General features: G+C 38.4%; 1 protein-coding gene across 10 annotated transcripts in view; it reads right to left on the bottom strand.

Moving 5' to 3' along the window:
* mapk10 (mitogen-activated protein kinase 10) overlaps nt 1-14,251 on the bottom strand; it is a 38,181-nt gene that overhangs the window by 7,627 nt on the left and 16,303 nt on the right. For 7 of the 10 annotated variants that reach the window (XM_044333853.1, XM_044333855.1, XM_044333848.1 and 4 more), the window contains exons 4-12: nt 12,668-12,797; nt 12,141-12,199; nt 11,456-11,594; nt 9,725-9,890; nt 8,675-8,746; nt 5,116-5,298; nt 2,502-2,626; nt 1,605-1,631; nt 481-544 (exon numbers count right to left, since the gene is read on the bottom strand). In XM_044333853.1, coding sequence (XP_044189788.1) covers nt 481-544; nt 1,605-1,631; nt 2,502-2,626; nt 5,116-5,298; nt 8,675-8,746; nt 9,725-9,890; nt 11,456-11,594; nt 12,141-12,199; nt 12,668-12,797 — 965 coding nt within the window. Of the gene's footprint in view, nt 1-480; nt 545-1,604; nt 1,632-2,501; nt 2,627-5,115; nt 5,299-6,447; nt 6,520-8,674; nt 8,747-9,724; nt 9,891-11,455; nt 11,595-12,140; nt 12,200-12,667; nt 12,798-14,251 lie in introns of all 10 variants that reach the window. The other 3 variants (XM_044333849.1, XM_044333851.1, XM_044333852.1) reach the window with 3 other exon arrangements.

Genomic DNA, 14,251 nt, shown 5'->3' with positions numbered 1-14,251 from the left:
AAACTCGCAAAAAACGTTAAAGACCCTCTCCAGAACCAGTTTTTGGTTTGTCCGTTCTGGGCTACTGTAGAAACATGGCGGTGCAACATGGTGGGCTCCGTGGAAGAGGACCGGCTCCCTATATAGATATGAAGGGATCATTCTAAGGTAACGAAAACACTACGATTCTTAGTTTCAGGTGATTATACACTAATTAAAACATACTTATGAATATTATATTCCATTTGCCACTAAATTCTACACACTGGACCTTTACGGGCAGCGTCAACCAGCACAAAGAACAATAATAACAAAGTAAAATATGCTTTGGTGTATATATATATTCAAGTATAATACAGTTTTAAAAACATAAATGCAGTGTGGCTTTAAGTTTTGTGTTTTTATGATATATTCTTGAAACATCCATCACATTATCTTCACTCTTGGTAACCTAATAAGAAAATCAGATATTTATTTTTGGTTTGGATGATTAATTCTCACCTTTCCATTCATCAATGGAGTGTTCTCTTTCATCCAGCTGCTTGTCATAGATCTGAGGTGGAGGCTAAAAGGGGGAGAGAGCACAAGCATTTTATTATCAGTTTAATTAAGAGGGCAGTCAACAAGACTCATTTAACATGAAGTTTGTATTAGTGATATCAAGTTAGAGCATCCTCGGAGAACAGTAAAATACTTTTCACAATAATTATGGCAGACAAGTTTACATAATGATACATATACTTTCAAATTTTTCACAAAATAATAAAAATATGGGGATGAAAAAATATCTGAAGACGAGAAAAAACATCTGACGATTAACGTAATTCGACAATTTAACATGTATGTGCACAAAGAACATGATGGGATAGAAAGTAGGCACATGTAGGTTAGAAAGTAAATAAATAATGTGAATAAAGTAAAACATTCAGTATTTCATTTAAACTAAATCATACATGATTTTATGGTGATTGATTTACACATTTAAGATCATAATACACAGTTTTTCCACTTAACGCACATATGTTTTAGATAATGACCATCAGGATTAATATGAGATAGTGCCTGCGCGCTTCTCCTACAGGATTGTCATTTCATCTACAGTAACAGGACACAAACATGCTGTCTGGCATCCAGTCAAGCCTTCTTATCGCTCGTTCATAGTGATCCTGCCACAGATTCTGACACCTTAATACTCCCTCTCTGTCAATGCGGGTGACAGGACCACCCATAAAACCTCTCTGATATGACCTTGGAGGGACAGTTACAGGTCGGCAATCGGCAGCCACGGCAGGACGTAGATGGTGATCAAGCAAATTTGGTGGAAGCGAGAGGTTTGCCTCAAAAAAAAAAAAGATTTAACAAATTAATTAACAAATTATCGCTTGTCTGGTTTCATGCAGAAACACCACTTCATTCCAATCATGTCATTTTGGTAGGATGCCCTGTAGAAATTTTATTGTATTCTATATAAAAATGTACATTATGAATCTTTTTCATTATGATTAATGGTTAATAGAACTGAACCAAATGTGTCCAAGCTTCTCCTTTAATCTGCACTCTTTACTCTTTATAAAACAAAGGTCCCATAGAGCACTTTTCTTCGATGTAGGGCGGTGGTTATTTACCATGGATATTTGGATGAGATCTCTGGCCTTCATCAGCATGAGATGACATTAGAGAAAGGGAAAACAGCAGAAAATGTGTTGAAATGCCATTCACAGCCACGTTATACATACCACATCAACTCTAACAACAATATCATCATGAAAAAACCATCACTAATATCAACAACTAGACAACTTAGACAAGTGGACAAGTCATAAAATCGTCTAAAAATGATTCATAACTACAATGGAGGTGTGTCATGTGGAGTCTCTGCAAAAGCTGCAGTCAACCAGCAGGATATTACATGAAACAAACAGTAAGACTGTAAAAATCATCAGCTGTTCATGCACTCATTAGTGTATTGCTGCAAGTAGAAGTGGTATCTGTACACGTATATCAAGCTGCAGATGGCTTTTTTTTTTCCCCCAATCTCACTGTCACCTCATACTAATGAGGCACTGATGAAGAAATTAGACTTCACCAAATACGCCAGAAACACCACAACTCTTACTGTACATTACAGAACAACAATGGACTCTTTTATAGCAGCAAATTTTACTTTCTTAATCTAAGAAGTAGCAAGAACTGGGTGTTATTCTACTAAACCTAAAAATATTTGAAGTTCAGATTTTAAGTATAAAACCATAAGCGAGAAAAATGAAAAAGATGAGATGTGAACCAAAAATATAAAACACAATCATAAATGCACTAAACCAGCTATTTTTATTATTATTGTATTGTAGTTTAAAAATTGACATTTTTATTGTAATCCTATGAAGAGGGTCATAATTATTATTTTTTTTACATTGCAAATACAAAGTGAGACACAGGAAACTATGCTGATCAATCAAAGACAAAGGAAAGGGATTGAGCTTGGGATAGTAATCAATATACGGCTTTGCCAAAGGCCTACTTACCGCCTCCACCTCAGCTGGATCATACCACACGTTGATGTAGGGGTGCTGTAAGGCCTCGTCCACCGATATCCGTTTAGCGGGGTCAATGATCAACATCTTAGACAGCAAGTCTCTGGCTTGGCTAGCTGTGGTTTTGGAAGAAAAAAAAAGAAAAATACAGCAACACCTGGTTGAGATCGTGAGGCAAGAAAATATATTTGAAACATAATAAGGCAGAAATGGAGGAAAAGAGAGAGAAATACATGGTGAGGATTAAAGGGAATAATAAACAACAGCAGTTTGTCGAAGGAGACACACATGTGGATTAACAGATAAACAGATTAATGTACAGAGCGAGAGCTTTGGACTATTATGAATTAAATGCATAAAAACTATAAAACCCAGACAATTCTACCATACTTTTGATGTCATTATTAAAGTTAAATATTCAGGCTTGTCCTGTATATTAAGAGTTTATCACTGTTAATGCAAAAAAAAAAAAAAAAAAAAAATTTTCTTGGCACTATTTGCTACAAGCTGACTCAACAGCTTGTGCTGAAATTACGCCCAAAATCTGAGAAACTACATGCTCCTACATGCTGTGTCTTTCTGGATGTAGTTTATTGAGGTCAACACGATGCAGAATGCACCATTAGTCTTATAAACATTTGGCTTTTCAACATACATCATCAGTCGGTCAGTCTCTCTTCCCTCAGGCGCTCTCAGACTGATCTGAAATTGAGAACCTTTAAACCACACACCATCCTTCTCCTACACACACTGACCTTCACTATAAATAGCTCTACAGCAGCAAAGCACTAACTGAACTGAGAACAGAGAAAGACAGATGAGCTGGGCGCACCCTCTGCGTTTTGCCTCAGCATCAACACGTCAATAAGAGAAGGATGGTAAATCTGTAAAATGACTCCGCTATCGCTCTACTTCTGCCTTTCCTTATTCTATCTATCCTTCTTTCCTTCTCTCTGTCCTATGGTGTGTCTGTCTCCTCCTCCTGCAGTTCAGAGTTACAAAAAAAAAAAAAGTGTTGTCTCTCTTATGTCTGACTCACTTCCTACCTTTGACAGTACAAAACATACAAAACAGCAGCACTTCAACCCGTGCTCCCTCACACCCTCCCACACACTCTCTCACTCTTTTTTTCTCTCTCTCTCTTTGGGGTACATTTCCTTTAACACTGTCACTCCAGCTCCGAGCAGCCGGAATACAAAAGTGATTCATGAAAATTTTACCAGACAGGAGCTTTGATGTAGAAGAAGTGCGACAAAAAAAAAAAAAAAAAAAAATCATATTTTGCTAAATCTCATAGGAGGGAATTTCCTTTTTTTTTTTAAAGGTTACATTTCAGAAAAAAAGAAGTGATGTCTTGCTTAACCCTCGGCATAAGAAGTAGATTGAATTCACAGAGGATCACAAAACGGGCTTCAAAGAATAAATTTAAGTGAACATATTTCATATTTCAGTTTAATACAGAGCCCAAACACAAAAGTTTTATTTCCTATTTATGGAGTCAAAGTTGTGTTTACAAGTCATTACATCATATGTGTCAGTTTTTTTCTCTTTAATGACCAATACAGCTGCAACACTGCACCTATATTTATCAAACTGCTAAAAGTGAAATTTTGGATGTAAGTGAAAGATAAAAGTAAAAATTTTTCACTTTTACTCCTACTTGCAAACTCAAGAATATAAGTTATTTATCGAAATTCTTATGACTTAAAATATAACATTTTAAAGAGCTCCAGAAGTCTCTTAAGTTGGTTAATATTAGATCCCAGATGGCTGCAGTACAGAAACACCAGAACACGACATTTAGCCTTCTATTTATATGTCATTTAAACATTTGCTTTTGCACTTATCAGGAGTGCAAAAAACAAGAATACATCTTGGACTTGTCTGTAGTAACTTTCCATTCATTCTTATCATCTGAACTGTTAATGTGGTACTAAATTATTTTTATTTGATTTCTCTGATGTACATTGTCTACTAGCAGTCGATTTTCTCTCAGCTTGGTTTTCTTTTTCTTTAAATTGGATCCCTATTGATTAGTCCCTGTTATATATTATAAATATTAGACGATGCCACATGCTATACTGTTTTTGCCTAATCTTTACTGTCACCATGGCAAGCAGAGAGTCTAAACGGCTTTATAATTTATTGAACCCTTTAATGGACAGACATCAGATTTCTGTAATGATTTACAGCAGACATTAAGGATTTAATCGCACCATCACAACAACCAGTGTTGGTTCTTATGCCCAGAAGTGTGGTATAAGTTATAAAAAATATATTTTTATGGTTGCTCTGCCGAAACATAACTATATTATAATAAATTATATATTTTTTTATGTTTCAGAGCTTCTGTAATTAACCGAGACGTTGGCATGAAAAGGAATCTTTACAGTGTGGGTTATCACTGTCTTATGAGATCATCCTGGAAACACTGCAGAGCTTTAGACCGCAGTATGTGTATCCTTAAGACTACATAAATATGCAAATGAAGGACACATAATATACAGAGATAACATTTGATGGTATTATCAGGCAGGGTACAATTGCACGGCTAAAATACAGCACATACAGTAAGGCTTCGCTATGTAAAACTACAAGTTCTCACCTTTGAGTTTGTTGTGCTCAGAGTCAGCAGGGAAAAGGCAGTCAGGGAAGAGTTTGGGAAAGGTGAGGCCTGCATACTTTGGCCGATTCTCCACATAATTTCTCACTGTAGGTTGAAGCTTCTTCATGAACTCTGGTGAGGGTGTACCCAGCTGCTCAATCACCTTGTTCCATTGATCGATGTCTGGCGTGGTGGGTCAGGATTAAGGGAAACACACATGGAATATGCAGCATCCAGTACTGTATGTCTAAATGTCAACTCAGGTGCTACCATCCCACAATACAAGTTGTATTTAGGACAAGTAAAGAATGGTTATCTTTTGATTTACTCATACAAAGGTTGGACTAATGATGATGAAGGGGATGAGACCAAATAAAGTAAAGGAAAATAAATAAGTATCATCACCAAGAATACAAACAAGATTGCTTACTGTACATTCAATGAGAAAAAGGTGATGTTTTGTAACATCAAGTAAAGTAAGATAATTTTGACAAGGCCTCAATATGTACTGTATCCCATCAGTTTCATCAGTTATTCATTAAATTTAAGTATTACATTACTTTTACTTTCCTCAAAATCTGTCTCCAGTTTGAATCCATTTCCAACAAGTGATCACTTGTTCTTTAAGACATTACAGTAATTCTGTGCTTTGATATCTGCTTAAAATACTGGAAACATCTTCTGTATATTCATCCTTCAATGCTGAGCGCACCTATAAAGCAGGCATTGGGGTACAAAAGAACAGAGTAGCTGACGAACTTCCTGATGAGAACATGACTTTCTGATTAACAAGAGACATGTATCCTGTACATGTTGTTGTGTGTGTGTGTGTGTGTGTGTGTGTGTGCATCTCCCTGTTGATAACAAATATCTCTTACCCCTCCACACACTCCAAATGACCCCCCTCCCCTCCCCATGTTCTCACAGAGAGTGCCAGTGAGGCAGTTAGCTGCCAGGGCCGACAGAGATCCCCATTACTTCATCTTGCTGGAACGCCACACACTTCCTTCCACCTCCTCTTTGTCTCCGTTGCACATTGGCCATGATCCATACAGCGCTCAGTCAGGCATTTTTTTTTTTCATACACTAAGGTTTTTATCCACGGCTCTTAACCAAGTTGCTAGATTCACTCAGACAGCTTGAGGTGTTTTGCTCGGTGTGTCAGTGCCAAAATCCTTGACGCTCCACTGTGTTTTGAGTTATTCATGTCTTCAAAACGAAGTGTCATGCACCTGAACGCAACTCTTCTCCAGAAAATGCTGCAGGATTTCAACCATATTCAGGTTTACATGTGAAACAGAGTGAGAGAGCTGGAGGAGGTCAGAAGGATACGGTCAGTCCCAGGGAACAGCACCGTCCCTCTTATCACCTCTCCAAAGATGCATCCGACTGACCACATGTCCACTGGGGGTCACACACATACACAGTACACACACACTCGCATTACTAAAAAAAAAATCACTTCTACCTCCTATGTAACATATTTAGGGCACTTTAGATTAACGTTGTCATGACAACAATGAGCCAGCATAGCATTCAGATGCTACTGAGAGTAGCAACAATTAGTCGATGAATCTATAGGTCGATCGACAAATTAGCAGCTATTTTGATAATCAAATAATCGTCATTTTTTGCAGAAAATGATCAAAATTCGCAGGTTTCTGCTTTTCAGACAAGAGGATTTGAAGCTTTAATGTGTCACAAATGTTAGTAGGAAATAACTACAGGCATTTTTCATTATTTTCTGACATTTTAAAGACATATCAATAATGAAAATAATTGTTAGTTGCAGCCCTAACTGAGAGAAAGTAGCTCACCAAAATGTGTAATACATTCATCTTGTGCCTCTTTTCTTCTCCTAAAACTAAATGCAGATAATAGGCAGGTCATCTACCATTCCTGCAACATGACAACATGTATCATTCATACTTAATGCCTTTTCATGGCAATTAACTGTCTATAAGTTTCTTTTACATGCCACAAACAAAAGCACAGCTTTGCTCTTCCATTCAATAGTCATCACTCCATACTCACATATTCAACACACTGCAGAATGGCCACCAAACAGTCACTGTGAGACTCACTGAGCTGTGACTTGTGCAGAATGACTATGTGATTCTATATCATCATCTGACAGACACTCAGGAAGGTGCAGATAACTTCAGCCGGGTCAATACTTCAGGTCGAAAAAAGTATATGAATTAAATTAAGATTAGCAGCGGCAGGGGTTCCAGTCCAGAGCTGATCTATAAAGTGAAGATTAACAAAAGTGTGCGTGACTACACTTCATTGATCTACAGTATAAGAAAGGATGGAGTATTAAATGATAAGCATTTCAGGTCTTTGTGAGCGTAGAGACAGAAGGATAGGAGAGATATTGCAGAGCTCACTGCAGAGGTGTTGTAGCTCTCCAGAGCATTAATCTTGCAGGGACTCCATGTTCAGGGATGTAGAGACCAGAGCAGCAGCCGCAAGCACCTGCAGTGTTTCTTTACTGCTCGTCTGCCTAGCAGCAACTTTAAATCATATCTTTAACATATATCAATGATTTGCACCTTGCATCATCCTAGTTTTAATATTGTTGCAGTTGACACTAACATGCTAACAGACTGCACCTTTAACCTTTGAACTTTCCTCACACTGCCAAGCGAGTTCAACTAAGCTGCTAATAACAAATTCTTAAAATGAATACATTAATCATTCATTATTAATCCACTGAATGCTTAATGACTACGTCTGATTCACATATGTGGGCACTCTCAGATGGCGAGATGTACTTCACATGTGCTCACATGTGCACATGCTCAGCATGGGGACTATTTATCCAAATCCTTCCTAATGAAAGAAGTAATCTTGGGGATGCAATTACAGCCCCCTCACTGCAGGGAAACACACCAGGTAGCAATCCAGAAACACTCCAAGTAGCACGCACTTAAACATTCTGAGACGCAGAGAGAGAGGGTACTTCATATTGCTAAAATGTAAGAGTGAATAAAAGCGTAACATTCAAACATACCGACAAGAGAACAAGATTAGATGGTGCTTGTTTTTATGATGTTATTGCAGGGTGTATTAAAAGTGTTAAAAGAAGATCAGTTGAAATTGACACGTGTTATAAAGCCAGCCAGATGTGAGTGTGATTTAGTTAGAATCTGCACCTCAGTAACATCCAGAGAACATCAGGCAAGGTACAGAAAAATCTTCAGATTCAATTTAACCAAGAAATGTAAAACGATGTTACCAAAGCAAAATTTGACCACAAAACCATGTGAAATGTACATTTTTGTTATTACTGTATCAATTATACATCTACGTTTTTTAAGGAATAATAGACAACATGCCTGTAGCTACTTCAGTTGACTCTCCAAGCATTTGGATAAGTTTTAAAAGGCACTAAAAGTCCATTTTTTGTCAAAAAGTTTAACATAAATGTTAAAGAATGATTGAATTTTCATTTAGATTTTGCTCAAATCCATTCTTCATTATTCACAAGACATAAACCTATGAACAATACATAGTGTTACCATTAGATAACATTGCAGTGTGTTAACAAGGATACAGTCCCGCCCAGGGAAAAGGATTTTGTGGCGCACCATTTCTCCCATAATGCACCCCACCGACCATATATCCACTGCACGCACAGAGGTGACGGCAAGACAAACGGGGAGCAAAAGAACAGAGAGGAAAGTAAAGGTTAGTGTTAGAGACATTAAGCCATCTGTGAGAGGCAACAGTAATTAGAAAGTAGCTGTTATTCAGTGCGGGAGAAATAATTAGTGTGGAGCGTGTTACAGGGGGATAAATTCAAATGAAATACAGCTATAGACAGAAAGCAGAGCCTTAGAAGGACCAACTAGTGGCAGGAAATACAAATCCTTGGAGTGTACAGGCTTCAGTCAGCGTCCACTCTGCTAATGGGAGGAATATGGCTGATGAGTCATAGCTTAGGCTGGCATTCAATTACATGTGTGATGTTCTGGGGGCTTTTGATCAGTGACTCATACCTCCAACACTTCAGTTCACTTTAGCTCATTTGCAAAGTGGGACTCAAGCAGAATTTTTTTTTTTTAAGGTTTCACAATTAATGCCACAATAATTTACTTTTTTGGTTATTAAAGGATAACACCAGTGTAATTTTATCCTGTTTTTCTGACGGTTGATGCACCACAAAAAGACATACGGATACATTTTGTGCAACAGTCAGAAGCTCCTGCTGTCTGTTATACTGCAAGTAAGTCATTGGGTCCCACTGTTTTCATAAATATATTAAATACAGCTGACAGAGCCGTACTGCTGTCAGCTGTACAAGGAGATGTTGCTTCCAGTCTGTATTAACTTAAGTTTCCTCTCTTCAACGCCACCACAAGAATGCAATTTTGGGAAAACTATATATTTCAGCATTTGTTAATATGGTTTATCACTAAATTAGCATATTGGAAGTATACTGATATTGTTCAGTCTCTGTGAGCTGATGGCAAATGCATCAGTGGAGGTTTCTATGTGCACTAATAAAGAATAATAAAATGACTCCAGAGTAATCCTTTAAAGATGTCTGAATAATTTGATCCATGCATGCTCATACACACTCAAAGTTCTCGTTAGTTCTCACCATTCTCCTTGTATCCCATGCCCAGGATAACCTCTGGGGCTCTGTAGTATCTAGTCACCACATAAGGGGTCATCATGAAGCTGGTGCCTGCAGTCCTGGCCAGACCAAAGTCCAGGATCTTCAGAGTGCAGTCTGACTTCACCACTATATTGCTTGGTTTGAGGTCCTAGAGAAGGGGGGAATAGACTGACATGAGAAACTGTATATTTAGGTAATTTACAAACCTTCTCTTCCACTGACAGGTTTGCAATGGACAGTCTCTACTTCTCCCATTCAACTTGTTTTATGTTTAACATTGTGCACAAACCAATATGCTTAATTAAAAGGAAGCAAGATATATATGTAGCTGAGGCAGTATGAAAAAACAAGAAGATAGTAATCAATTTGCTACCATAGGCTTAGGTTTAGTGTAAGGGGTAAAATTAAGATTTCTTTCAGTTTCTGTCTATCGGCACCAGTAGTGTAACGAAACGTAGTTGATCTGTGATCCGTAAGAATTGCCCCCCACGGGTTCGGCACATATGTGAACCGTGGATTAACTGCAAAATTTAATGTCTCATTGGAGACAAAGTAAACAAACTGCTGTAAGCACAAGTCATAGACAGACAGCGTGTCGCTAACAGGGATTTTGAAGAGCAACGACCAAACCAGTATCTAATGGGTCTGAAGTGACATCTGCAGGTATGTTCACATGCTGTGTAATGTGCTGCAGCTGAGCAGCTAATTGGCTATCTAGCTGCTAACTGACATTAGCGGTGCACTTTTCCCCAGTGAATGTTTATTTGATGGCTCGTTCGAAAAACTAAGCTGCAGGACAAGACGTGTGTTCATGTTTGTAAGTTATCATCAGGTTTTGATGATGTGGACACAGCCTATTGTTTCATTCACTACCATGTTTAAAGGAGGAAGGTACCATGCATATTTCACATATTTTATTTAAACATTGCACATCTTGAATGTTGTTTTCACTTAAGACCATGGGCAAAATTTCCTTGCTTTAAGTGTTTTACAGAATAAATGGAAAGCAAAGTTATATTTGTCTCTCCCTTTTTTTTTCCCCGAGTCGTGACTCAAAACCATGATACGATCTGAACCGTGAGTTTTGTGATTCGTTGCACCCCTAATTAGCACAATACTTAAGCTAGTTTACTTTCATTTTAATCAGAAACTGTAAACATTGAAACTGTGACTAATATTTTAGCAGTACACAGCTGTTTTTAAAGATATGATCTAATCTACTTTATTATAATATTCACCTGTTTAATTTTTCTCTTTATATAAAGTACATACTTTTAATTCTTTTTTAAATTATTTTTCTCTCAGTTTGGAATGGCCAATCCTCAATGCATTGTGGTCATGTCTAATTCTCATTGTTGACCCAGGGAGAGTCAATAGCTCCCAACCACCTACTTCCAAGGACATGATCCCTCACTGGCTTCCCATCATCACACACCAACATTGCCAGTTGAAGTGGACTGGGCAGCCAGTGAAGCCAGAAGCACCAGCGATTAAACTCAGGTCACTGCAGTGTTTCCTGTGCACCACCTGGGTGCCCTTGATTGCTAAAATAGTGACCAAGGTGATGTCAAGGTTTATGCTACATGAAGGTGCCTCCTGATGTTACACTATAACTTTGTGTCCCTACAGATATTTTTTTTTAAACACATACACACACACACACAACACAACCAATATTCAGTAGTGAAAGAAGAGGTGTCTGTCTCTTCCTACCCTGTGAATAATCCCTGCTGAGTGCAGATGTTTGATACCACACAGCATCTGGTAGAGCAGGTAGGACATTCTCTCATGGTCAAGCTCCATCTGAATCACCTGGCACAAGTTGGCATCCATCAGCTCCATCACTAGGTACCTGGGAAAAGGTGGATTTATTGATTCCCATATAGTTTGGTAAGGGTACAGGGTAAACAACATGAAAGGAATTGTCATACAAAGAATATAATGGATTTATTGATTGTTTGATTATTTATTGTTTGGCTTATGTAGTTGTCTGCTGAACTAATAATATCTCTCAGTGAAAGTCATAAACCTCTCCAAACATATTAAGCATTCTGCAGCCCCTCCGAGACTTCGGGAAATGAAAATGGCTACAAATCCCTTTGCAGCACTGTTTACATAGAGATTGTTCATCATTCAGTATGAAAACAAGATATCAGCAGCAGCCTCAGATTACACCTACTTTCACTGACTACACTCACAGCAGTTTTCTGCTTTCACAACTGCAGGTGCAAAGGAGTAATGAGCACATAACGCATAATAAAATCAGTCCCTTTCTCTTCTCTGTCACATGACACATCAGATTAATTTGTACAAATAGACTTCCTTTGCCTGTTACACCAGCTAAATTAATAATTTTCATGGAAATGTAATTATGCAAACAAGGAGCCACTATACTCACACATCCTGGAATTCCTCTAATGATTTCTGTGGTGTGAAGACATTTAATAAACTGATGATCTGAAAGAGAGAGGAGGGTGAAAAGGATCAACATACAGTGGTTAAATATACACAGAAAAATGTGAGTTACAGCGAGGGACCGGGGACTGGTAAATGACCCTGATGAAGGACACTGCTGAGTGAGAGACTAAGTAAACCGAAGAAGTGAGACGGAACAAAAGACTGGGGATAAATGTGGAAGAGAGGGAGAAAAGAGCACAAACTGCGGCACTGGAGATTACATTCATGCCTTGAAGTGCTCTCTGTTTCAGTCTCCTGCCAGTTCGGTGCATTTCTGGAGGCATGGAATTTAGCACGGTCACAACATCACAGTCGCTCGTCTCCGTTTTGTAGCAAAGGGATTTATCGGGGACCAAAAATAGACACTGACTGGGGTACAGTTTGAAAATCTGCTTCATTCTTATAATGGATACATTTTTCCTATTTTCCTGCATTCCTTCCTAACTCACATGAGTTTGAATCACTTACATTTTTGTGATTGACACATTTCATGAGCACCAATTCCCGGTATGCCCTCTTGGCATGAGTCTGGTTCTGGAAGGGTCTGCTCAGCTTCTTGATGGCTACATTTCTGTCCAGGACAGCATCATAGCCCGCACTGCAGAAGAAAAAAACACAGAGAACAGCTCAGAGTTTTCCTTTAGTATTCATAGCTGGATGAATGTGTGTGATGGCGTGACATTGTGACAATCAATGGTGAATGTCACTGGTTACAAAATCAAAAAGGTGTTATTCACATCTCCAACAAAGACTCATGGAAACAGATAACTTTCTTTAAAACTCATAATCTATCTGTAAAACATTTTACTTCAGTGGTGTGACCTTGACAGAGAGACATTAAATTGATATTCAGTGCAGCTGTCAAGAGGTAAATGGCATTATGGCATTTTTTTAAATCACATAATCAAAGAGTCAGTTGCTTTTTTGCCAAGAGTTAGATGAGAAGATTAATATCATTCTGAACCAATTTTTTACCATTGGATAGAGCCAGGCTAACAGTTTCCCACTGTTTCCAGTCTTTGTGCTAAGCTAAGCTAACTAGCTGCTGGCTCTAGCTTCATATATACCATACAGACATGAGAGTGATATCAATCTTTTCATCTAACTCTCAACAAGAAAGTGAATAAGGCGTACCAAGCACCCCAAAATTTCAAGCTTTTCCTTTAATTCAATCACCTTACAACCATTCAGATGCTACAGCATACCATAAACACACCCAAATGTAATTATATTATGAAATAGTGATTCATGCGATTATAGTTGATTATAACATGATTATAATTATTTATGTTAAACAAATTGTACAATGCAAAGAAATGGAGACAGGAAATGTAGGTTATAAGTAGATGGCTTCTCTTCCCACAAAGTGGCTCAACCCATTTTGGAGGTCATTACAGTAAAGTGAGTTCTTTGCTGGCTCAACACAATCCCAACCCCTGAGTACCTCTGGGGATTTTGTCTCTTTCTTTGTGTAGATTTATGTTCATTTTCAACAAACAGCATTACACAAAAAGCAGCCATAAAAATGCCATGCTTAGCAACATGTTAGAGTGTGCCTTTTCTGACAAATTCTCCCTGAAAGACGCTACAAATTGTGTTTCATGGCGTCTGTACACAGGCTTACTACTGCAACCCTCATCAAGAACGATGCCGTGTGTGGGTTTGAGGACGGCTGGGTGGGATTCGCTGTGGTTCGTCATGTCTCTGTGAAGACTGCAGGCCGGGGATGATGTGTGACCATGGAAACAGTGGAGTCTTCATAAAAAAACATTGATCCGATAGGGATTTGAGCCAGTCATCACTTTTCAAGCTGAGTGAAAGATGATGTCATGACCAGCTCAACTACTTAAAGCCTTCATCCCTCCTAAGATGCTTCTGAAAGCTCATTCTGACCAAGCGCACGAGTCATAAGGGCAGAGATGTGCGCAGATTGGGAATTTTGTGGGCGACAACGCTGGCAGAGTGAGTCTTATCTGCACCAGTGATACAAGTTTTCCCTCATTACCATGTTCTCCGGCTTTACGGGGGCAACAGTCTCCTGATTGCATAAGA

This window comes from Thunnus albacares, chromosome 18 (genome assembly GCF_914725855.1).
Source record: "Thunnus albacares chromosome 18, fThuAlb1.1, whole genome shotgun sequence".
Lineage (NCBI taxonomy): Eukaryota > Metazoa > Chordata > Actinopteri > Scombriformes > Scombridae > Thunnus > Thunnus albacares.
This window is presented reverse-complemented; position numbering and strand designations above follow the sequence as displayed.